The sequence below is a fragment of the Rutilus rutilus genome, assembly GCF_951802725.1.
Source record: "Rutilus rutilus genome assembly, chromosome: 2".
Classification (NCBI taxonomy): Eukaryota; Metazoa; Chordata; class Actinopteri; order Cypriniformes; family Leuciscidae; genus Rutilus; species Rutilus rutilus.
The window spans coordinates 54,475,824-54,501,959 of record NC_140210.1 but is presented as its reverse complement, the minus strand read 5'-3'; the positions used below and the strand labels follow the sequence as shown (position 1 = coordinate 54,501,959).

General features: G+C 37.8%; 3 protein-coding genes across 7 annotated transcripts in view; all 3 read right to left on the bottom strand.

Annotated features, from left to right (window-relative positions):
* Window positions 1–782: 782 nt before the first annotated feature.
* LOC311285792 (polymeric immunoglobulin receptor) lies at window positions 783–5,245 on the bottom strand. Of its 3 annotated transcripts, none has more exons than XM_084401585.1 (7): window positions 5,068–5,245; window positions 4,239–4,559; window positions 3,792–4,115; window positions 3,651–3,668; window positions 1,991–2,089; window positions 1,838–1,881; window positions 789–1,675 (listed from the first exon to the last, which is right to left on the bottom strand). In XM_084401585.1, the coding sequence occupies exons 1-7, from the start codon at window positions 5,114–5,116 to the stop codon at window positions 1,532–1,534; spliced, it is 999 nt and encodes a 332-aa protein (XP_084257711.1). In that variant the 5' UTR covers window positions 5,117–5,245; the 3' UTR covers window positions 789–1,531. The 3 variants fall into 3 exon arrangements, with proteins under 3 accessions (XP_084257712.1, XP_084257711.1, XP_084257710.1); XM_084401584.1 differs by having other exon boundaries at window positions 3,651–3,678; window positions 3,793–4,115; window positions 5,068–5,244; XM_084401586.1 differs by lacking the exon at window positions 3,651–3,668 and having other exon boundaries at window positions 783–1,675.
* A 3,918-nt stretch (window positions 5,246–9,163) lies between these two features.
* LOC311286291 (uncharacterized protein) lies at window positions 9,164–19,298 on the bottom strand. Of its 2 annotated transcripts, none has more exons than XM_084402425.1 (7): window positions 19,259–19,298; window positions 18,861–19,135; window positions 18,722–18,748; window positions 11,763–11,858; window positions 11,029–11,588; window positions 10,730–10,875; window positions 9,164–9,362 (listed from the first exon to the last, which is right to left on the bottom strand). In XM_084402425.1, the coding sequence occupies exons 2-6, from the start codon at window positions 18,934–18,936 to the stop codon at window positions 10,762–10,764; spliced, it is 873 nt and encodes a 290-aa protein (XP_084258551.1). In that variant the 5' UTR covers window positions 18,937–19,135; window positions 19,259–19,298; the 3' UTR covers window positions 9,164–9,362; window positions 10,730–10,761. The 2 variants fall into 2 exon arrangements, with proteins under 2 accessions (XP_084258551.1, XP_084258550.1); XM_084402424.1 differs by lacking the exon at window positions 19,259–19,298 and having other exon boundaries at window positions 18,861–18,987; window positions 19,043–19,126.
* Window positions 19,299–19,502: 204 nt separating this feature from the next.
* LOC311286286 (uncharacterized protein) overlaps window positions 19,503–26,136 on the bottom strand; it is an 83,593-nt gene continuing 76,959 nt past the window's right edge. For both annotated transcript variants that reach the window (XM_084402417.1, XM_084402418.1), the window contains 4 exons: window positions 25,785–25,886; window positions 23,729–23,772; window positions 21,461–21,733; window positions 19,503–19,579 (listed from right to left, as the gene is read on the bottom strand). In XM_084402417.1, coding sequence (XP_084258543.1) covers window positions 19,505–19,579; window positions 21,461–21,733; window positions 23,729–23,772; window positions 25,785–25,886 — 494 coding nt within the window. In that variant the 3' untranslated portion in view covers window positions 19,503–19,504. The remainder of the gene's footprint in view (window positions 19,580–21,460; window positions 21,734–23,728; window positions 23,773–25,784; window positions 25,887–26,136) is intronic.

The window sequence follows — 26,136 nt, the reverse complement described above, 5'->3', positions numbered from 1 at the left end:
TGTATAAAATGTGTGTGCTCATTCTCAACAAAAAGACACTTGATAAGAGAGTCGATACCCTTTGGCGTTCTGTTTTAAAAGTAGGTGGACTTTAAAAGTAAAAGTAGGAGAGTTTTGTACAAGCCACCATTATCAAAAAGAACAGGGGACTTGCAGTGGAGAATCCTTCATGGGGCGGTGAATATTGAAGAGAATTCTTTCAGGTTGTCCATTTTGTTCTCAAAAAGAGACTGTTTCATGCTTTTATGCAATGCCTCAGACTTAAACCTTTGTTTAATGGTGAAAGAATTGTGTAATAATTAAAAAAATTGTCCAGAAACCTTTATTTTTGGCTTGTTGTGAAAGCGTGTTATGCTTCAATTGTTAAATGTTATTCTTGGGCAGGCTAAAATGGTGATCTACATGAGTAGAAAGATCAAAATAAAAGGAAAAAGAACCAAAAAGCGATGATGATGTTATTGTTGGTTTTGAGTCTTTACTTAGAGCAATAATTTTGATTGATTTTAGATTTAACAAAGCTATGTGTGATCTTGCTACTTTTGATTTGAAATTGTGTAGTTGTGGTGTTTTGTGTACAATTGTTGATGATGAATAATTTTTTGTTTGTTTCTAATTTAATTTTGTAAGTTTAAACAAATAACTAATTGTGTCATTTTGTAAATAAAGTGTTTTTTTTCAAAATCTCTCTCTCTCTCTCACACACACACACACACACACACACACACACACACACACTCACACTCATTTGCTCCTCCTCTCTATGAAATACAGTGTCTGCAGCTCCCTCTATTGACATCTTTATTGAATAAGTTCAGTCCAACACATTTATTCATTTAGCAATTAGCGGACACGTGTATATTCTAGATCTTCAAAGACATTTAGGGCAGTTTAGAAAACATAAACATGTCAGAATAAGAAGAACTATTTTTCATCAGTTCACCAACACTGATCATCATAACTAGAGACAACATGCACCATTCAAAAGTATTGTACTAGTTTAACCTGAATATTCAACCACTTGGTGTCAGTATGATCTAATAATGACAGTAGTGTCCATAATGAGAGGACGAGCATTTTCAAATATTCAATACAATATTATAACATTGTCTACCAAAAATGTATATTTATATATTCAGTTGTTCTGGCAAATATGACTCTTGTGTCAAATATTGCCCTTTTGACCCTTGTTGAGTCAATTTGCATACTTTCTATTCACATAGTGATTGTCAGAAAAAAAACGTATGGTTTCAAAATTAATCATTACTTTAAATAATCTTAATGCTGTGCTCTTTAACGGCCATTAAACCCACATTTGGTCTTAAATTGGTTCATTTGAATGACATCATTCATATAAACATATAGACTTTTATGCCAACAGAGTTTATATGACTGTAGCAGACGATTGGTGAATAAAACAAAAAGGATGGTTAAAAAATCCCAAATAATTGGAAAAATACAGCATACAACATATCAAACTGCATACATGAGTCAAATTAATGAGGAAAGAATTGGGAGATTATGATGGGTGTCTTCAGGATTCAGTGTTTTGAGCCAGTGTGTAGAAATCACTGTCAGAGGGGCTTGTGGGTAAATTTGTTGTGGCGTAAACTGTGTTTAAACCAATGGACACCTGAGTAGAGTCCTGAATCGCTTCATAATAAGGAGAATTGACTTCCTGAAAGGGAAATGTTAATGATATTTTATAACATGATATGTAATTGGAAAAATTTTAAAATTACTTTTGCACTTGGACACAATGGTTTTACATAGTTTTGGCAATAATGCATAGCAGAAATCATGCGAACAGAGAAAGACTGTGTGAAGAATGAAACATTACCTCATCGCCGTCTCTTGTGTTCCTCGGATCCGATGAGACTGAAGCTGTGGATGGACCAAATTATTAAAACATGACAGTGAACATTCAGAAGATGAAACATTTCAGCATCACATTTGGTTTCAGTTCATAAAACCAGAGCATTTGTGTTTGTACCTTCTGACTTTTTCCATCTGCACTTGAACAACACCAAACTCAGTCCTACAGCTAACAACAGAATCAAACACGAACACACCGTACTGACGATGTAGAGATCTGAAAAACACACACATGACAGTAAAAACTGAGATTTGATCCTGCCTTCACATGCAATCGGAAAGTTCCCACTTCCAACTCATTCAGTCATGATTATGAGCTTGTCGCGCTCAAGTGCTTTGTTGACGGAATAAATAGGGATGTCATACAGTACATGCTATTTTCGATGTGCATAAAACATCATATACACTTCAAATGATCATTCAGTTATGTAAATATGCACTACTTAAATGACGTAAGACAAGGCGATGTAGCTGTTGTGGGAGAAACTAATAAAGAATATCATTCAGAGCAGCAGTCGTTCTCCTCTGCGCCATGTTTAAAGTTTATCTCACGCCCAGCTCGGGAACTCTGGTATCAAAATCAACTATATCGTTTTTCTAGTAGTAAATTCGACTTGGTAGGGCATTCATGTCCAATTTCCGACTAGGAAGCTCGTGTTTACGATAATTCAGAGAGCACATTATAGGTGGGGTAAGCGATATTTGAAAAACGCTGCTTGAAAGTTGGTCAGACCGACACAACCAGACACAACAACAAACGTGTGTAGCCAATCAGCATTAGGGGGCGTATGACGGTAATGAGGGAGATTTGATTTGAAGACTGTAGAAAGAGAGATGGCTGAGAGACATTACAAAAGAGAAAAGTTCATAAGAATATCACTGGAAAATGAGGGGATATGATCAGGAAACAGCTTTAGGGCCCTCATTAACATTAGAAAACCCAGACAGCAACATTGTGTCGGCCCTGTTCCGGCCCACATCCAGTACGTGTGGAAACCACGTGTACCAGATGTGGGCCGGATCTGAGCCAACACAATGTTGCTGTCTGGGAAGCTTTCCAGCGCTGGAGAGAGTTAAGCGGGAAGGCCTGAAAACAGAGGTTGCTTTGAATCGCTCCACACACGAGTAACACTGGGTTTGAGTGTCATGTGTGTCTGGAGCTGCTGTGCTGTTGGAAACTAAAAACCAACCCTTGTTTGTATTTACTCTTGTGTATGTATGTACATTTTTTGTGCTTTTCTTGTCATTCGTTCAGCGAAGCATTATTTTGTTGCGCTTCTGCTACGATAAATAGACATCCACACTTGCATTGCGTGTTTAACAGAGGCCAGATAGTGAGAGTTGTGCAGGCTGACGACTGCTAGAGAATGCGGTGTGTTTACTGTTTAGCATCCTTGTTAGTGAACATACGGAGGCGGAGCAATGAAGAGAGGGGTGTGTTTGTTTGGGTTGATTTCAAATATCAATAATGTTCAGTAACGACTTGTAGAAATAACATACCCCACCTTTAAGGCAGCATGAGATACAAGAGAAAGCTCAAGATGGGCGGTGTGGTCCGACATACAGTGACATGGATGACGGCGAATGTTAGGAAAATATCCTCGCACTGACCAATCAAAATCAGAGGAGGCAGGCTTAGACTCTTAATAAAATACTCAAAAATGGTAAAGCACTTTATCAGCAAATCACTTCCACTTTGCTGTTCTGAACTGTCATTAATCCAAATGCAGAATTATTCTGTGATATTCTGAGGTGTATATTTATGTTAAAGAACTCACCAATCTGGACTGAAGCATCTGTTTGTTCATGATTTTCCATTGTCGCCCACATACAGACGATAGGTCAGGCATTAAAATGACATTGTTTAACTGACATTACGTGTACATTTAATGTGTAATTTGTTGCTAATTGTTTCTCACCTGAAACATGAAGCTGAATCTCTGCGAGAAGGGGAGTGTAGATAGGATTGTTGGTGTGTATCCCACAGAAATACACCCCGACATCACGTCTTCCCACACTAGCAATAGTCACAGTGAAAACGTGTTCCTGTTCGTTTACATTCAGAGAAAACCTCCCACTGGTGAACGAACTTCCAAATGCAGTAATAATAGACTCTAATGATCCATTCTGCACTTTGTACAATTGCTTGCCACGATCTTTATATTCTTCTGGATATTTGCAGTGAATGACAGCATTTCCTCCTAAATAAGCAGTCTGTTCCTCTGATCTCCCACAACACGACTCTGAAAACAAGTGTAACGAATCCTGTTACTGTAAAATGAAGTCTCAGGAACAAACATAAGATGTTAAACCTGAAGCCCTGACAGAGGAAATGAGTAACGTAATAAATAAATATTAATTCTTACCTTGTTTCACATTGAAATCCACCGTCTGAATGGTTTTACTGCCGCCTTGACATCTGTACGTCCCGCTGTCGGTTACGGTCAGGTTTTTAATGAGCACACTGATCATGAAAAGAGATTTATCCTCAATCATAGAGAATCTCTCTTCTGGGATCCATAAATCACTCTTTACTTGTGTCATGGTTGTACATTCACTGCCAGACACTTTGCAAAAGCTTTTTGCACTTTCTCTTGTTTTCTCATTTTCAGTTATATATACACAATTGATGATCACACTTCCTCCTGTGATGCCAGTCATGCCGTCAGCAGCATCACCCATGTGACCTGTCAATCATATTCAGTTCCTCTTTTAAGAGCCTTACAATCTCAGACTAACAAAAATGTAAAAATTCACAAATAAAAACAGGCAAAACACATAATAGCACAATGCTTGATAAGATTGCCAGATGGAGGTCAGAAGTGACCGCTGGGAAACCGCTGAATAAGTTTTGAGGATGATTTATTTGTGCCACATGGTGGAAGTCCCACAATAAATGTGCAATAAAAAAAAAAAAAAAAACTGTTCAATATTTCAACAAGATCAGCTATAGGACATAATACACCACAACACTCTGGGATAGCAAACACACAATACACAATAAACTGAAACGCTACACAGATCTGTGTAAACATGACAGACCATGTTAACATGACATCAGTGTATGTGCATGTGTGATATGTGTGTGTGCTCAGTCCATGTGTAGTCACAGGCTTACACGTGACAATACTCATGATTTAATATCAGGTGAGTAAATAGTTACAGGCTGAAATACTGTAATTAAAAACGTCTGACCTTTAATCAGGCAGAGAGTGAAGAAGAGAAAGAAGAGGAAGGTCTTCATAATCACGAATGATAAAACTCTGTGAATAATCCGCTTGTATTGTTCATCAGTCAGAGACACTGCGAGTTCTTCCGTTGCGTCTGATTTTGTATTTTTATCTTGTGCTCTTAAAGAGTTTTTTATAAAACAAACAGCTCCACCTCTTCCTTTTCCTTCTTGCTAAACTCTTCTGACTCACTGTGATGAAATACGTCCTGCTGTCACTGACACACAGAAGACCATATTTCTGTTATTTTGTCTTGTGAGCAGGTTTGAAAGCCTCTTTGAAAACACACACAGTGTTGCCAGTTATTCACTGTTAAAGATTCATTACAGTAACCAGCTGGCAACAGTGCTGCCATTATTGTAAAAAAGCATAGTAAGGTCTAACAGTGTAGAGACTTGCAGATGAGCAAACACTCTAAAAAATACATCTTGCAGATGTAAATGGAGACATCATACAGACGTCTCCGAGATGTACTTGTGCTATCAGGGTACTGGCGCGGTCTGGAACTGCATTAAAAATAAAGTTCATCCACTCTTTCCTAATGTTAGGATCAGAAGTAAGGCAACTAAATTAAAACTCGAGTTAACTCATTTCATTTGCAGAAATCGACTACCTTAAATTGGACAACTGCAATTTAAATGTCTCATATTTGAAATGTGCTTATATTGTGAGCATATTAAAACTACTAAACAAAATATCTCAAATGCACATTATTAAAGAAATGTTCTATTATGTGTAAATGACAGATTCATGCTGTAACATGGCAAAGAGAGTGGAGGTGAAGAAGGGAAGAACTGCCATTTTCAGTTGTGAATATTCACAGAATCATATTCATGATGCCAAGAGGATCTTTAAAGAAGGAAAATACTCTATTGATGAGATTATAAACAGCACATGGAAAAAGAACAAGAGGTTCAGTATGACTGATAGTAAAGATCAACAATTAATGACTGGATAAAAAGCATGTGCACATTATGTTTTGAGCAAGAGTATCATATAGTCACACACAGACATCAAGATTTTGGATATGAATCACAACAACGGTGACAATCAAAACAAAAAAGCTTGAGAATCAAGGATGAGTTTTGTACTATGAAAGCTACCCATCATGCATTGCAGGATGAAGCTTTTTTTTTTTTTTTTTGTCACCGTTGTTGTGATTCATATCCAAAATCTTGATGTCTGTGTGTGACTATATGACACATTTGCTCAAAACATGTGCACATGATTTTTATCCACCTTCAAATAAGTTATAATTTTAATGCTTTTGGCACCAATAATGCAGTCCCACAAGGTTGGTAGTTATTAATCCCAAATATAAACACAAAACTTTAAACAATATTAGATGCCCATTTTGTGATGATTATGTCATCATCAACATTGAGCTGATAACACCTCATACTTTTTCTAGGCTTTCTCTGCCACAACAATTGTCTTACACAAACACACTGATACAGCAGCCAAAGAAAAGTTAAAGTATAAAGAAAGGGGACCAAGAGCCCAACTAAAGCAAACACTGATCACCACAATGGTGACACTTCAAATTAAACAAATATCAACATCTAAACCTCTGTTAATTCTCACTAAGATCATCTGACAGCAATAGTCAAAGTAATTATGTCTAAATGAGACCATAAATGATGTTGAAATATGTCCACAATGGCCACATCTGAACTAGTTTTTAAACTTGTACGAAGGTTCGATGAACGTCTATATCGGACGTGCAGAACACGTCGAAAAAAGACGTCATTAAAACTTTCATTCTAGACCCTCAGTGGACGTCATTTCAACGTCCGATTTTTGTTGAAAAGACGTCTTTCGGACATCATTTTGCTTAGTGGGCTATCTATCTATCTTGATCAAGAGAACACATTTCAAGAGAACTGCATTTCTAGTGCTAAGCCGGTCAGCAAGGCTGTCAAGGCACACATAGATAGTAAAACATGCGATCCCATGAAGAACAAAAAAAAAAAACTGTACGTCTTGGTGATAGATCTGCTTGTTTTTTTTTTTGGGGGGGGGGAGTTGTTTCTATCCCTTCCTGTCAATGTCATCGTCATTAGTGATGCCGCGCTTGTTTTCTCACTCGACAGCACATGCACTTATATTGTCTGTTTCTTTCATTACCCTGTGCAACTGTGTAGGGGGAAACTTTGCTTTACAATGTATAGCAATAGTCTTCTTTCCAGCTGTTGCACAACAGCGTTATTAGTATTGGTGTACAACCTGTAAATGATCTGTTTGTGTTTGTGTTGCTTTGTTGGGGGGTTAATTCATATATGTTAGATGTGCAGCAGCAGCAGCAGCGTAGCAGATCTATTCCCCCAAGACCAAATACATTGACATTACCATATCCATTACCATGCCAGTCTCTATTAGCATACCAATCTCCCGAGAGTTGTCATGACTCATGACACAATGGCAGTTAAATTAAATGGCAGCTAAATGATTTAATGCAGTCAGTTTCTACAAAATAAATAAGTTAACTCGAGTTTTAAGTTAGTGCATTTATTTGTACACACTGTAAAGTACAGTAAAGAATTTAAAGATTAACAGTGAAATACTGGCAACTTTTTTTACCAATATTTTAACGTTAATTTCCAGGACATTTTTTTTTTACAATGTATGCTTCACTTGCAATCCAGTAAAACATCTAATTTGTCCATTAAACTACGGAATAAAAGTATCTCATGAAAGATTTAGCTTTAAAAATTAATTTTAATATATTTCTGATCCATAGTTCTGTATGTCAGCTGTAAACATATCAAGACCAAATATAACACTCCTGCACAGCAAAAACTCCAGTGTTAAATGAACACTCCTGGGAGTGTATATGAGTCCACACTCAAGAGTGTAAAGTGTTAAAATATGAGTGTTAAATTAACACTCAAGAGTGTTAAAGTTAATGAGATAATTAAGTGATTAATTTAGTGATGATTGAGCATTATTGAAGACACCTGATGTTAACAAGCAGAATCACTGAAGGAGAAAATCACAAATTGTAAGTCACCATTATGGCGATCAGTGTTTGCTTTAGTTGGGCTCTCGACCCTTATATGTTTACTTTAGATTTTGCTTGTCTGCTGTGATTGATTTATAACAGTCAGATGAACAAAGAAACAATGTGATCTGATGGTGTTGGTTATGTTTTGACATAATCATGTTGTGGTCTGAAAAATTTAACTTATTGAGATAGTTTGGTTTAACTTGTTAATTACAGCATCTCTGTGATTCTACAGCCTATGATTTTCAGTATTTTTCATATAATCCAAAATATTTAATAAACATTGTTCTGATCAAAAGACTTTCAAATGAATTTATTTAGAAACACAGACATCAATAATCAGCCTGTGAATCTCAACAATGGTGACAATAATAAAGCATGTTGCAGTGGCTGCCACCAATCACAACTCATTAATGGCTCCCATCATGCATTGCGGTATGAACAAATTATGATCTGAATTGTCTATGTAATTCACTTTTCCTACTTGAATATTCTGCTCGTCACCATTGTTGAGATGCACAGACTGAATCTTGACGTCTGTGTGTGCCTAAAAGAAAGATTTTGTTTTTTGTTTTGTTTTTTCAAAACAACTTTTAAGAAATCCTTTGTATTATATCTAAAATTGCGGATATTTATGCAGAATCACAGTTATTCTGTAATCAACAACATAAATCTAAGTCAGAAATAAGGGTCTTAATGAGTTCAGTGATAAAGTTCAAATGATGATTGTCATAATATAACCAACACCATCAGATCACTTTTTTTTCTTTGTTCATCGGGCAGTTATAACTCAGATACAGCAGCCAAACAAAATTAAAGTAAACATATAAGGGTCAAGAGCCCAACTAAAGCAAACACCCATCACCATAATGGTAACTTACAATTTGTGATTTTCTCCTTCAGTGATTCTGCTTGTTAACATCAGGTGTCTTCAATAATGCTCAATCATCACTAAATTAATCACTTAATTATCTCATTAACTTTAACACTCTTGAGTGTTAATTTAACACTCATATTTTAACACTTTACACTCTTGAGTGTGGACTCATATACACTCCCAGGAGTGTTAATTTAACACTGGAGTTTTTGCTGTGTGAAGTACTGATAATCACAATACAAAAAGACCAAATAATCAAGTCATGAAGAGGAATCCAGTCTTGTGAATAGAAAAGAAAAAACGAGATTGAAACGAGGACTCATTTTCAGTAAAACAATGAAAATGATGAGAAGGATGAAGATTCCTCGTGGCTCTTAATCAGAGGTGGAAAGTCCAGGGGTCAGAAAGTAAAAGTCCTGCCATATATTTATTCCACCCATGAACTCACACAGCAAACACTCCAGTGTTAAATGAACTCTCCTGTGAGTTTATTTGGCTCCAGACTCAAGAGTGTTAAAGTTAATGAGATAATTAAGTGATTGATTGAGTGATGATTGACCATTATTGAAAACACCTGATGTTAACAAGCAGAATCACTGAAGGAGAAAAATCTCTTTTTTAAGTTGCCATTATGGTGATCAGTGTTTGCTTTAGTTGGGCTCTTGACCCTTAAACTAATAACTTTAGATTTTGTTTGGCTGTTGTATCTGGGTTATAACTCTCAGATGAACAAAGAGAAATGTTGATCAGGTGGTGTTGGTTATGTTTTGACATAATCATAATTTGACCTGAATCACAAAACTCATTTAGAGAGTTAAGTTTACCTTGTTGATTGTAGCTGCCTGTGATTCTAATATTATGCTATGTTAATCATTTTCAATGTAATCAGAAAGATTTCTTGAAAGTTGTTCTGATCAAAGGACTTTGACATTTTATATTTTTTGGACACACTGACACCAAGAATCAGCCTGTGATTCTCAACAATGGTGACAATAATAAAGCATGTTGCAGTGCATTCTGGGTGCCACCAATCAAAACTCATCAATGGCTCCCATCATGCATTGCGGTATGAATAAATTATGATCTGAATTGTCTTGTTTTCCTAATTGAATATTCTTTTTGTCACCATTGTTGAGATTCATACGCTGAATCTTGATGTCTGTGTGTGCCTTAAAGAAAGATTTTCTTTTTCTTTATCAGAACAACTTTTAAGAAATAATTTGAATTATGTTGAAAAATCTGGAACTTAATCTGTAGAATAACTGTGATGTTGTAATGACCAATATACATTTAAGTCAGAGATTAGGCTCTAATTGAGTTCAGTGATTCAGATCAAATTATGATTATGTTCAAATATAATCAACACCACCTGATCAACTTTTCTTTTTGTTCATCTGGCTGTAATAACTCAGATCAACAGCCAAACAAAATCTAAAGATAATCATTTGAAGGTCAACTGCCCAACTAAATCGAACACTAATCTCCATAACGGTGTCTAAAATTGTGATTTTTCTCCTTCAGTGATTCTGCTTGTTAACATCAGGTGTCTTCAATAATGGTCAATCATCACTCAATCAATCACTTAATTAGCTCATTAACTTTAACACTCTTGAGTCTGGAGCCAAATGAACTCACAGGAGAGTTAATTTAACACTGGAGTGTTTGCTGTGTGAGTTCATGGGTGGAATAAACATATGGCAGGACTTTTACTTTCTGACCCCTGGAATCTCCACCTCTGCTCTTAATATGCTTATGAACGTTTATTATATAATTATTAGTTAAAATGAAGTCATTTGTGTTGTGGTGTTGGTTGAGGAAACACAGCTGATGTAAACCACTGTTGTTTCTGTGTCCTTGTCCTCTGGATTACAGTGACGTCCAAAGTCTTTGATCTACAGTCACAGGAAACTTCAGTTAATTAGTTTTTCAGGTTCACAAAGTTTAACACAAGAATATGATCATTCACACACCAGCTGCTGAAGATTCAATATCATTACAGAGTCGAGCAAGAAATAAAAATCCTCAAATAGTTCCTGCTGACTCACCTGTTCATAAATCACTGGATTAAACACTACAGTGGTGGACGACTGACTCACCTGTTCATAAATCATTGGATTAAACACTACAGTGGAGGACGACTGACTCCCCTGTTCATAAATCACTGGATTAAACACTACAGTGGAGGACGACTGACTCCCCTGTTCATAAATCATTGGATTAAACACTACAGTGGTGGACGACTGACTCACCTGTTCATAAATCACTGGATTAAACACTACAGTGGTGGACGACTGACTCACCTGTTCATAAATCACTGGATTAAACACTACAGTGGAGGACGACTGACTCCCCTGTTCATAAATCACTGGATTAAACACTACAGTGGAGGACGACTGACTCCCCTGTTCATAAATCACTGGATTAAACACTACAGTGGAGGACGATTGACTCACCTGTTCATAAATCACTGGATTAAACACTACAGTGGTGGACGACTGACTCACCTGTTCATAAATCACTGGATTAAACACTACAGTGGTGGACGACTGACTCACCTGTTCATAAATCACTGGATTAAACACTACAGTGGTGGACGACGGCAGACCTGAGCAATAGATCAACATTACAGTCATACTCAGATTAATGCTTCAAAACTCTTTATAATTTAATCCAGATAAAATCATCCCAAAACAAATTTTTAGGTTATCTTCAGTATTTTGTTGTATACTCAAAATGCAAAACATTAGAGAAAAGGACAGTGTTTAGTGTAAAATATTACCTTTAGTCTTTTTCATTCGCACAGCCACTATAATCAGTGGAACTGCTATCAGGAGTAAAACTAAAGTCTCCGCAGTGATGATAATCAAAAATGAATCTGGAAAACACAAGAGTAAATCACTGTCTGGAAAACAGTAAAAATAAAGAGAATATCCATAAATCCAGAATAGAAACTGAATAATAAGAGGCATATGAAGATTGCTGAAATTCATGTTACTATGACGACAGCTTGTCGGAATTTTCACTTCCTTTTCAAATTGTCAGTATCTATGTTTCCATCCACCTTTTTGTGTGCACATTTCGGGATATCACATAAAAAAACACTGGATGGAAACGCCAAGATGCACATAAATTCTACCCTGGTACCCAGAGTTCTCGCGAGAGCACAAGTTGAATTTGCTCAGCGAGTTACTCTGGTGTCGAGTAATGATGCTCATTAAATATGCCCCTCGATCCGAGCTGCACCAATCACATCGGGTTATCTGATATAGGCGGGCCAGAGGCGAGCTAAACAGATGACGGCAGAGATGTGACGTCGAAGTCATTAGTAAACATTGCAAGATGGCTATGGATGAACACCAGTTGTTTGAAACGGCTTTAACCGCTACAATGAACGAGTTAGACTTGGCTTTTTATCTAAAAGAGGAACAGAAGACGGCACTCGAATCGTTCCTTTGCAAGAAGGATGTTTTTGCTGTTTTGCCGACCGGATATGGTAAGAGTCACATCTACCAGTTAGCTCCGCTGGTAGCTAAGCGTATGGGGTTTATTGTTGTGATTGGTCGTAGTGTTATCCAGTTGTGTGCAGTGAGATTTTCAAATGCATGCTTCCCAGCCAGCACAGCCATGTGGGGCCCAAATGGGTTTGACCTGGGCTATCTAACTGGGACCCAGCCAGTTTTGTCCTCGGTTTCCATGTAGGCCCCACATGGGTTTGCCCAGATGAAATGAACACTGCTTAGTGTGCACAGTACAGGCTGTTTAATGTAACACTGAATCAGTGTTGGAGGTAATGAGATAATTAAGTGATTGAATAATGATTGTGTATTATTGATGAACACCTGCTGTTAACAAGCAGAATCACTGAAGGAAAGAGAAACACAAGAACTACTTCCAGCCACAACCTTGGATGAAATCAACTGAAGATAAAATACATTACATCTCTCAAGATCTGATTAAACAACTCCACAAACAGCATTACCAGCTTCACTTATTACTAACCAGACTGACTTTATTTATGTCAGACATCTACAGAAAATAATTAAGAAGAGGTTTAGATGTTGATTACTTATTTGAAAGTAATAGTTTGATTTGATGTTACCACTGTGGCGATCAGTGTGTGCTTTAGTCAGGCTCTTGACTTTTTAACATTAGTTTTTCTCAGGCAGCTGTGTCTGTTTGTTATGGCGAGAACAGCAAGAGAAAATATAATCAGATGCTGTAAGCTGATTGATGATAAGAATATAATCATCATATATTGGCTTAACTCACTGATATTATGTGTGAGGATTATACGGGTAGTATGTTATTCATTTTGTTTATTGTTGTGATTCTACAGCAAAAAAATAATAGAATTTAATCAGAACATCAAATGATTTTTAAAACCCCATTTACACATGTTGGACTACTGAAAGTTCTACTTGCACACAGACATCAAGAATCAGCATATGAATCTCAACAATGGTGACATGCTTCATGCTTCATGGTGCAATGCATTCTGGGAGCCATGGATAAGTTTCGTATGATGCACTCAGAATGCATTGCACCATGAAGCATGTCACCATTGTTGAGATTCATATGCTGATTCTTGATGTCTGTGTGCAAGTAGAACTTTAAGTAGTCCAACATGTGTAAATGGGGTTTTAAAAATCATTTGATGTTCTGATTAAATTCTATTATTTTTTTGCTGTAGAATCACAACAATAAACAAAATGAATAACATACTACCCGTATAATCCTCACACATAATATCAGTGAGTTAAGCCAATATATGATGATTATATTCTTATCATCAATCAGCTTACAGCATCTGATTATATTTTCTCTTGCTGTTCTCGCCATAACAAACAGACACAGCTGCCTGAGAAAAACTAATGTTAAAAAGTCAAGAGCCTGACTAAAGCACACACTGATCGCCACAGTGGTAACATCAAATCAAACTATTACTTTCAAATAAGTAATCAACATCTAAACCTCTTCTTAATTATTTTCTGTAGATGTCTGACATAAATAAAGTCAGTCTGGTTAGTAATAAGTGAAGCTGGTAATGCTGTTTGTGGAGTTGTTTAATCAGATCTTGAGAGATGTAATGTATTTTATCTTCAGTTGATTTCATCCAAGGCTGTGGCTGGAAGTAGTTCTTGTGTTTCTCTTTCCTTCAGTGATTATGCTTGTTAACAGCAGGTGTTCGTCAATAATACACAATCATTATTCAATCACTTAATTATCTCATTACCTCCAACACTGATTCAGTGTTACATTAAACAGCCTGTACTGTGCACACTAAGCAGTGTTCATTTCATCTGGGCAAACCCATGTGGGGCCTACATGGAAACCGAGGACAAAACTGGCTGGGTCCCAGTTAGATAGCCCAGGTCAAACCCATTTGGGCCCCACATGGCTGTGCTGGCTGGGTTGATGCCGCCCCTCGAGCTGGCCAAGTTTCATTAGTCGATGCCAGACCATTAATCTTTTAGATTTAGGTCTGGATTTCCAGGCTACATAAATTCTACAAATGTGCATAAAAAAACACTCAATTGAGGAGGATAGATTTTGTATCCGATTAAAAGACATGCGTATAAACTACGATGGAAACACTTTTATCAAATAAATTCATCAAAAACGACATGTGACTCGATGGGACGGCATAACTGGATTAACCAGTGGAGCGATCTCGTTGCACAGCATCTGATATTTTGTTTTGCTCATTCTGTGTCTTGCTGGATGGAAACTGTGGTCATCCCGTAACCCCCGCAGCGCTACAGACCTGGCCCTGCATGCCACGAAGGCCACCGCCTATATAGGCCACTGAAAGAGCCATGGCGAGCCTAGTGGTGCTGGAGTGCCACTTATGGCTTAATCTGACTGAAATCAAAGACGCAGACAGAGCTGTTGTCCTCGATTCACCAGTCTCCACCACTGGCCTCTTTGACCTCACAGTAGACGGCTTCGCTGAGCGCTTCACAGTGGCACAGAAGTCTTCGCAGGCAATGCGCCACTTACTGCCAAATCGCTCCAGCTCTGCAGCACAGAGTCGTCCGAGCCAAGCCAGCGCCTTACGACCACTCAGCCACAGCCAGCGTGTGAGCATCGACAGCGCCCTCACGAGTCTAAATGCTACCCTCCTAAGCATCAGGGACCCCAGCCTAAGATTTCCTGTGAAGTCCTCTGGTGCTTTTCTTTCTACTAGAGTTGCTGGATGCGGGACGCAACCCCTCCACGCGCAAATTAATGAAATGTCAATCTTCGTGTTTATAACAGAAGATAAAAATCTTCAAGATGTATAACGGATTGTCACCTTATAAACAGTCATTTTTTAATGGAATAATACACCCTTATAATAAAGAAAAAGCTTCAGTGATAAAGAATATGAACGCAATGCATTTAATTATACATTAAGCGTTTTCCTTTCATAGAAACCCTTTATTATAAAGAAAATAGGTGGCTCTTAACGTGTCTTTCTATGGGAAGATGGCATAGCGGTGCATAGCAAATATTCAATGCAAATATTCAATGGTATTCAATGCAAAAAAAAAATATATATATGGGCATTAATTAGCCCATAAACAATATTTATTTTAAAGCCTAAACGAATTTGTTTAAAGAAAAACATCTGTATTTATCTGTATAGGCTAAGTGTTTCAGCCGCCCTTTTCAAACTGGCGCAATAAAATGCAACAGAATTTGATTAGTTAAACATGAAGAGGATTATCCGTCTGGCATGGCCGCTCGCTCTAACGTTAACCTAGATAAATGTTTGCTATTATAAAGCGCATATCCAAGTGTTTGTGCAGAGTGTGGAGCGCGCACTATGACATGGATGGAGGCGCCGGTGCCATCACTCGCATTTTCCTATCAACAGTGGAAACAACTTAAAATACTCCATTTCTGGTCATACAGAATATAATAATACATCAGTCGCAACTACTTTTATGTGTGTAAACTCACAACAACAAGAAAACGGTGTGCCTTTGTAAAATAAAATAAAACGAACAGGGCGCGCTTTCATGATCTCTATGAATTGGAGCGCGCCTCAAAAATGAACTGACAAACAGTGTATAGACAAGCCTCACAGACATGAGAAATATAACTATAAAGTTAATAAAAAAAATGTCCACCAACGAAAAAAAATCTAAGCTACCATCTGATTATGTAATCCTGTCCGTATGAAAGGCGCATCTAGGCTAGCCTGGCTCCGCCCTCCTACGTACTTCCGCTCAATTTCATTTTCCTTCAGTACTACGTCTGGGACTGCTGTATATTCTTAGGTTTCCAGAAACAAATTTTTTGTAGGACCAATCAGCGAATAGAGGGAGTGGCTGAGAACGATGACGTTGATGTGATCACACACATGACTAGCGTCGGCCAATAGTGAGCCTACGTGTGACGTACAACACACAGACGCGCTGCTTTATCAAGACTCGAGGAACAGAGAGAAGGAAATGAATAGTGGAATAAAGTCGTTTTTTTTTTTTTTTTGCGCACAAAAAGTATTCTCGTCGCTTTATAAACTTTATAAAAGACAGACATCTTATTCTAAACATAATCCTCTGATCATTCGGACGATCACACGTTAGCGATTGGTTATGGCAGATCCTGAGTGACTCTGGGCAGATCCAATAGTTTTGAACTTTAACAGAGAACCCGCCTTCAAGGAAGGAAACGTTTCTCAATGGAGCGAGGCCAGACTCTCTGTACAAATGAAATGTACGAGAGTCTGGTAGAACCAGGCTACATCTAGGCTACATTACAGCGGAGATGTGGAGATATGTATGCAGGCAGCCTACACTGATTTAGAAAAGATTAGTTCATTAATAAACAATTAAAATGCATCGTTATTTTAAAACGACATAAGATCTCGTTATTAGACATAATTGAGGTGAAAAAATAATATGTATGTGGCAGCAGTGCGTCACCGTATGATTCTGCTATATTTACTTTTTATAGCTATATTAAATCCAGGCAATTGGTTCATGAAACATTGATTAAAATTAAGATATCATTAATACAAAACGAAATTCACTTTAAAGAAAGGCAGCTGTTCTGTTTGGGAATAGAATAGAATAGAATAGAATCGGGCATTTATATAGCGCTTTCATATGTACTACTGTACACCTAAAGCGCTTTACAATCATGTCAGGGGATCTCTCCTCAACCACCACCAGTGTGCAGCATCCACTTGGATGATGCGACGGCAGCCACAGTACAACGGCGCCAGTGCGCTCACCACACACCGGATATAGGTGGAGAGAGGAGAGAGAGTGATAGAGCCAATTCAATGTAAGGGGATTATTAGGAGGCCATGATTGGTAAGGGCCAATGGGTGGAATGTGGCCAGGACACCGGGGTTACACCCCTACTCTTTACGAGAAATGCCATGGGATTTTTAATGACCACAGAGAGTCAGGACCTCGGTTTAACGTCTCATCCGAAGGAGGAGATCTCTGTAAAAGTTTGGGGTCTCTGTTTGGGGTCTCTGTGAAAGTTTTAAAGCAGTCTTTTAGTGCCGCTGTCAGACCGCTCACGTCCGTAACTGTAAACTGACACGTTGTTTTTTCCCTCATAAATGCGAACACGGAAAATAAAATAAAATGAATATTATAATGTTTTTTTGTTGGGTCAGACAATGATTACCAAATTTCTCTCTCATATTGCTCCTCATAACCACTGAAAACGGTCAAAAAAATCGAACCAAAAGTCAAATTAATATGGACGGAAGTTAAAAGTGGTGGGTACAAAATGACTCATGACGAAATCTGGTGGGTATGCATCCCCCCCGTCCCCCCCGAAATCGACGCCTATGCACACCACGCTCCTGTGACCGGCCAATTTTTGGGTAGAAGCAACCTGATTGTTCACTTCCTGAAAGGGGCAAGAAGGCTCAACCCGCCTCGTCTTCTTACCATACCCTCTTGGGACCTATCGATGTTCAAAGGGCCCCCAATCGAACTGCACTCCTGCTAGCATTAGCATCGGTCAAACGAGTGGGTGATTTGCAAGCACTCTCCGTCAGTGCTTCCTGACTTGAGTTTGGGCCTAACGACTCCAAAGTCGTTCTCAAGCCAAGGCACGGCTACTTAGCCAAGCTGCTCTCCACACTCCGTTCAGAGCACAAGTTATTTCACTGTCTGCGCTTCCCCCTTCGGAAGACGAGCAACAACTGCACTTACTCTGCCCTGTACGGGCCCTAAGAGTATATATAGAGCGCTCCGCCCAGTTTAGGCAGTTGTAGCAGCTCTTCGTATACTTCGGTGGCCGCACCAAAAGGCTCTCAGAAGACTTCCGGTCACAAAACAGAGATTGTCCCACTGGAGCGTAGACGGCATCGCTTTGGCCTATGCTACGATGAGCCTTCAATGCCCCATGCATTAATGCAGCATGAGATACAAGAAAAAGTGTCAGCTCGAGGTGGGCGGTGCGGCCTGAAATACAGAGTAGTCATGGAGGACAGCGAATGTTAGGAAAATATCCTCTCACTGACTAATCAAAATCAGAGGTAAATCGTCAGAGGAGACAGGCAGAGCCTCCTAAAAACACTATAAAATGAACATGCATTTTAATCATTATTCAGACCATTATGATGATGATGATGACCAGCCACCACTGATCAGACTCGAGTATTTCAAAGAGCTATGGATGTTGCATCTGGTCAACCAGCATCATCACATTATCTGCACATCACTTCCACTTTGCTGTTCTTTGTCATATTCTGAGGGACATGTATGTGTGTAAACAACTCACCAATCTGGACTGAAGAATCTGTTTGTTCTTGATTTCCACGTCGCCCACATACAGAAAATAGGTCAGACATCAAAATTACACTGTTTAATTGACATTACATGTACATTTAATGTGTAATTTGTTGCTAATTGTTTCTCACCTGAAACATGAAGCTGAATCTCTGCGAGAAGGGGAGTGTAGATAGGATTGTTGGTGTGTATCCCACAGAAATACATCCCGACATCACCTCTTCCCACACCAGCAATAGTCACAGTGAAAACGTGTTCCTGTTCGTAATAATAGACTCTAATGATCCATTCTGCACTTTGTACAATAGCTTGCCATTATCTTTATATTTATCTGGATATTTGCAGTGAATGACAGCATTTCCTCCTAAATAAGCAGTCTGTTCCTCTGATCTCCCACAACACGACTCTGAAAACAAGTGTAACAAATCCTGTTACTGTAAAATTAAGTCTCAGGAACAAACATAAGATGTTAAACCTGAAGCCCTGACAGAGGAAATGAGTAACGTAATAAATAAATATTAATTCTTACCTTGTTTCACATTGAAATCCACCGTCTGAATGGTTTGACTGCCGGCTTGACATCTGTACGTCCCGCTGTCGGTTACGGTCAGGTTTCTAATGAGCACTTTCATCATGAAAAGCGATTTATCCTCAGTCATAGAGAATCTCTCTTCTGGGATCAATAAATCACTCTTTACTTCTGCCATGGTTGTACATTCACTGCCAGACACTTTGCAAAAGCTTTTTGCACTTTCTCTTGTTTTCTCATTTTCAGTTATATATACACACTCGATGATGACACTTCCTCCTGTGATGCCAGTCTCGGCGTCAGCAGCATCACCCATGTGACCTGTAAATCATATTCAGTTCCTCTTTTAAGAGCCTTACAATCTCAGACTAACAAAAATGTAAAAATTCACAGATAAAGACAGGCAAAACACATAATAGCACAATGCTTGATAAGATGGCACTGGCGGATGGAGGTCAGAATTTACAAGGGAAGCCGCTGGATAAGGTTTGAGGATGATTTTTGTTTTTTTTTTGTTTTTTGACACACGGTGGAAGTCCCACAATATTTGTGCAATAAAAAAAAAGAACTGTACAAAAAAAAAAAAAAAAAAAAAACTGTAAAATTTAAAAAAAAAGATCTGATCTGCGTATAGGCAAGCTCAAACCACATATTATAACCCACACTACTACACTGTACTGTGCTTCTGGAGCCATTTTATAGGCTTGACTCCTCCCTCTGGACCATACCACTCTCTAAAGGCAAGGATACTTTACATAAATCACACATATATATGGTTCCACAGGCTTACACGTGACAATACTCATGATTTAATATCAGGTGAGTAAATAGTTACAGGCTGAAATACTGTAATTAAAAACGTCTGACCTTTAATCAGGCAGAGAGTGAAGAAGAGGAAGAAGAGGAAGGTCTTCATAATCACGAATGATACAACTCTGTGAATAATCCGCTTGTATTGTTCATCAGTCAGAGACACTGCGAGTTCTTCCGTTGCGTCTGATTTTGTATTTTTATCTTGTGCTCTTAAAGAGTTTCTTATAAAACAAGCAGCGCCACCTCTTCCTTTTCCTTCTTGCTAAACTCTTCTTACGTGATGAAACACGTCCTGCTGTCACTGACACACAGACACTTAAACCAAAGACCATCTTTCTGTTCTTTTGTCTTGTGTGCAGGTTTGAAGCTTCTGCCAAACAAATTATCACACGTTTTTTATATATATATATATATATATATAGTCTGAAGAGCATAAAAACACTGACGCTTGAATCCAAATGTGGCTTGAAATCAGTCTGTTTTTTCAGGATTGCCACTGTTCATTGGCTGTTACCTAATAAATAATTGTCAAACCAGAAAACTGGAGATTGTTCAAAACATCATGTTTAATGTTTAAACAGAAGTGCAGTATAAAAACTATAATAATCAGTAGTCAAACACTGACTGGTTAAAGGTGATTCTGCAGGTTAGTTTCCCAGTAAGATGATCACTTTGAATATAAAACACCTGATCATTGATAAACAGAGACCTGTATGACACACACACACACACACACACACACACACACACACACACACACACACACACACACACACACACTCATTTGCTGCTCCTCTCTATGAAATACAGTGTCTGCAGCTCCCTCTATTGACATCTTCATTGAATAAATTCAGTCCAACACTAACATTATGTATATAAAATGTATAATACAGACATGATAAGAACAAGGAGAATGATTCATTCAGCATACATTAATATCTCAGTCTCATAACTGATATGGCATCTAACAACACTGCTTTATTTCACATGGTCCTTCTGAGACATATCTGAACATGAACAGTGTAATTAGAACATATAAATAAACAGTTGCAGTAAGAAAAAATCATAATGAAAATAAATCTGTTAGTGGTTAATTACACCCTGCACTGCGTTTGTCATTTCTACACGCTTTTGGATGTAAAGCAAAAGATGCATTTGGTAAAGATGTCCAAATGTTTTGGATGCGTTTGTCATTTCTACACGCTTTTGTTTTATCTACAGTTTATGTTACCTGAAGAGTTCTGTTACCTAGAGTCTTAAGTGCTTACATAATTTCGGGAGTCACTGTACACATTAAAATGTCACTGTAATAATGACCAGCTTCCATAAAAAGCAATACAATCCAGTAATAATCTCACTGAACTAGTTGAGTCTCGAGCGGTGACTGACCGTGGTGTAAAGCTCCTCGTTATTGAACGTGACTTTAGCGTCACTGAGAGACTCTTCGTGCTTCTTCTTCTTCTGGAAACGGACAGACGCGTACAGGAGCCCATCATCAGAGGGGTTTGTGGGTAACTGGACTGTGGAATACAGCGGGTGGTTTGGATCAGAAGAGTCTGTGGAAAGTTTAGCGTTGGAATATAACACATCGTCTCCCGTTCCTGAGACTAAGCGCTGTCTGACGTCTCTGATATTCTCATAGTCACACACAGCCTGAGGCGCCTGAGAACAGACAAGAGATGACAACTAGATTCAGTTCAGGAAATAACAGGCAGATTCACAGAGAGGGGGTTCTCCAAATTCACTAATATATTTAAATAAACATTTACCACATCTATTTTCTAAATGCATGTTATTGATTCATTCATGCATATGATTCTTTTTTTTTTTTGCAGTGGATTCAGTTCCACTTCCATTTCTGAGTGGCACGCCCACATCTCAACATCCAATCAACAACGACGGACGGAAGCAAGTCTCCACCCCCCATTTTTATTTAATAAATCATTTCGCTCAGATGAACGCAATATATAAGTACAAATTTGTCACTACTTCTGTTTCATCACGACTTTAAATATTTTTTTTTTTGCTTATAATAATAAAATTATATATATATATATATATATATATAATTTTTTTTTTTTATTGCGTAATTATCACAATTTTCCATTTATTCTCACCCTTGAACATCTGAATGTTGGGTCACTGGTGTTGTGGTGGATTTTTAATAAATAAGATAGTAGACTAATTTTTTTTAGAGCTAACCTGTGTTAAACTTCTAACCTTAATTCAACCTGTTAAACTTTTAACCTGACTTCTCCTTTGGGTCTAACATTATGACAAACTTTTACCTGACTTCCTCATCTAGGTCTAACAATATAACAAACTAAATCTTACTTCTTTTAGGTCTTACTAACCTTTTGATAAAGGTTGAACACAATGTCACCAAAACGTTCTGTTCTTTGCCTGCATTATGTCATGATATATACTGAGTAATCAACTGACTGTTAACCCTTAACAGTGTTTTTTTTGATGATTTTGCTTATGCCAGTAACAGGGTAAAGAAGGGAGGGGCTTGCTTTACCAATTGAACCAATCATATTGATAGAAGGTGACATGTTAGTCACGCTGATTTTATTTTGATGTGTCTGTCTTTGTCCTATAAAACCTGATGTATTCTTTTGCTTGGGTGAGATTCTCTGAGAATTGCTCGAGTACTCTCCTGGCCGTAAATAAAGAACTCAAAGGACATTTGCTGAAGTCTGTCTGTCAATTTCTGCTGCGCAGCAAGTGAGTTAGATTAACGAGGTAGAATAGGACAGGGAATGTCGATTGGAGACAACCCAGATAGTTAGGTTTAGGGACAAAATCTATGACAGTAGCTGCGTTTACATGGACACAATCGAAATGAAATCAATCCGATTGATGAATCCGAACAAGGTGTTTACATGAATGATAAATAATGTAATCGGGTTGATGTGCGCGTTTATATGTCACAAGTTTCAAATAGGATCTGATGTTTTGACATGCGCACACTGCACAAATATACAGAGTTTCCCGCTTTTCGCGCATAAATATTCTCCTCTATTGGTTCTTTATTTGTTTTATACAGCAGACGTAATATTAATTCGTCTCTGGTCATAATTTAGAGCATATTAACCGTTTTGCCGTGCTGCTTACTGATCACGCAGTAAAAATGCCCCTCCCCGCGGCCAAAACCAGTCGTCTGTGGATGAGAATCCAAAACAAGGACTGGTGGGACGTTGTCCTGCTTCACTTCACAGACGCGCGAGTGAAATGAGGATTTTAGAATGACGGGAAACGTATTAATATGACACTTTATTCAACAGGAAGAACAGCTCGTTCCGCGCGTCATACGTCATTACACTATTTAACGTCATTGCACATGCGCAGTCCTTTCAGTTTCGGTTTTCAATCCGATCAAGTGTTTACATGTTCTCTCGATCGGATTACAAAAGGGATAAACCACCCCTTTCAATCCGATTGAAATTTCATTCGGATCGAGCTCAATCGGATCGATTAAGGTGTTTACATGAAGGTTTTTTAGTCCGATTGAGCCGTCAATCCGATTATAAGTGTCCATGTAAACGCAGCTACTGTCATTCACATGTTCTGCATCTCATATAGTTCTAGTTCTGCTTCATGTGCAAAATATAGTCAGCAAACTGTTCAATAGACAAGAAACTAAGCGCCCCTCACCTTTCCGCTGCTCATCTCTGTCCCGTCTGTGGAAGGGTGCTGATCTGTGGAATAACAAGAGGAAAAACCTTATTTCTAAAGCGCTTCATACAATTCAGACTGTTTCAAAGCAGCTTCACAGTAATAGACAGGACAATAACGGCGTTAGTGTTGCAAAGCTCTTCAGTTATGAAAAATACAATTTCATCTGTAATGCAGCTCTAAACAGACAATAGTGTCACTTTTCAGGTCAATTTAGTTCAATTCTGTTTCAATAATAATGTCAATGTTGCAAAGTGCATCAGTTATGAAACAAACTCAGTTCAACCACACAGCAGCACAAAAGAGGATACATGTGTCATTATTCAGCTTAATTTAGTTACTGACAGAGGTGGAAAGTCCAGGGGTCAGAAAGTAAAAGTCCTGCCATATATTTATTCCACCCATGAACTCACACAGCAAACACTCCAGTGTTAAATGAACTCTCCTGTGAGTTTATTTGGCTCCAGACTCAAGAGTGTTAAAGTTAATGAGATAATTAAGTGATTGATTGAGTGATGATTGACCATTATTGAAAACACCTGATGTTAACAAGCAGAATCACTGAAGGAGAAAAATCTCTTTTTTAAGTTGCCATTATGGTGATCAGTGTTTGCTTTAGTTGGGCTCTTGACCCTTAAACTAATAACTTTAGATTTTGTTTGGCTGTTGTATCTGGGTTATAACTCTCAGATGAACAAAGAGAAATGTTGATCAGGTGGTGTTGGTTATGTTTTGACATAATCATAATTTGACCTGAATCACAAAACTCATTTAGAGAGTTAAGTTTACCTTGTTGATTGTAGCTGCCTGTGATTCTAATATTATGCTATGTTAATCATTTTCAATGTAATCAGAAAGATTTCTTGAAAGTTGTTCTGATCAAAGGACTTTGACATTTTATATTTTTTGGACACACTGACACCAAGAATCAGCCTGTGATTCTCAACAATGGTGACAATAATAAAGCATGTTGCAGTGCATTCTGGGTGCCACCAATCAAAACTCATCAATGGCTCCCATCATGCATTGCGGTATGAATAAATTATGATCTGAATTGTCTTGTTTTCCTAATTGAATATTCTTTTTGTCACCATTGTTGAGATTCATACGCTGAATCTTGATGTCTGTGTGTGCCTTAAAGAAAGATTTTCTTTTTCTTTATCAGAACAACTTTTAAGAAATAATTTGAATTATGTTGAAAAATCTGGAACTTAATCTGTAGAATAACTGTGATGTTGTAATGACCAATATACATTTAAGTCAGAGATTAGGCTCTAATTGAGTTCAGTGATTCAGATCAAATTATGATTATGTTCAAATATAATCAACACCACCTGATCAACTTTTCTTTTTGTTCATCTGGCTGTAATAACTCAGATCAACAGCCAAACAAAATCTAAAGATAATCATTTGAAGGTCAACTGCCCAACTAAATCGAACACTAATCTCCATAACGGTGTCTAAAATTGTGATTTTTCTCCTTCAGTGATTCTGCTTGTTAACATCAGGTGTCTTCAATAATGGTCAATCATCACTCAATCAATCACTTAATTAGCTCATTAACTTTAACACTCTTGAGTCTGGAGCCAAATGAACTCACAGGAGAGTTAATTTAACACTGGAGTGTTTGCTGTGTGAGTTCATGGGTGGAATAAACATATGGCAGGACTTTTACTTTCTGACCCCTGGAATCTCCACCTCTGGTTACTGAATATTACTGAATATTACTGAATATAAGAAAAAATTGTATTAAACAAGAAAAATCATAATCAAGTTGATATCATAATAAGATAAACCAATACAGTAAGGCCAGTTTTTTTTTTTTTTTTTTTGACCTGGGTTTCTCAAAACAGGAAACAAATTAATCTAAATAGTTACAAATACCTTTTCCATGAAATCAGATGACAACTGGCGTAAACTGCTCATTTAATTTGAATTCACAATCGCAGGGAAAATGTAAAACAGTATCAGGTCACACAAGGCCAGCAGACCATTAAATCGTGTGTGTTTGTGTGTGTGTGTGTGTGATCCTCACCTCGTGTCTTGATGTATCCTAATTTGTATAATAACAGGACTGACGCTCCGATCAGCAGTAAAGACACACAAACGCAAGAGATGACGATTCTGTCCGAAAAATCTGGAGAACAAGTAGACGTGAACAGTTTAATCTCTAAACCAATCTCTAAACCACCATTTTTCATAAACACACACACACACACACACAAACACGGAAATATATATATATATATATATATATATATATATATATATATATATATATATATATATATATATATATATAATAGTTTAGTTTTAGTTTTGGTATAATGTAATATCATTTGCATCTGTGAATTTCCTAAAATCTATTTGTGGCTGTTCAGTTCTCT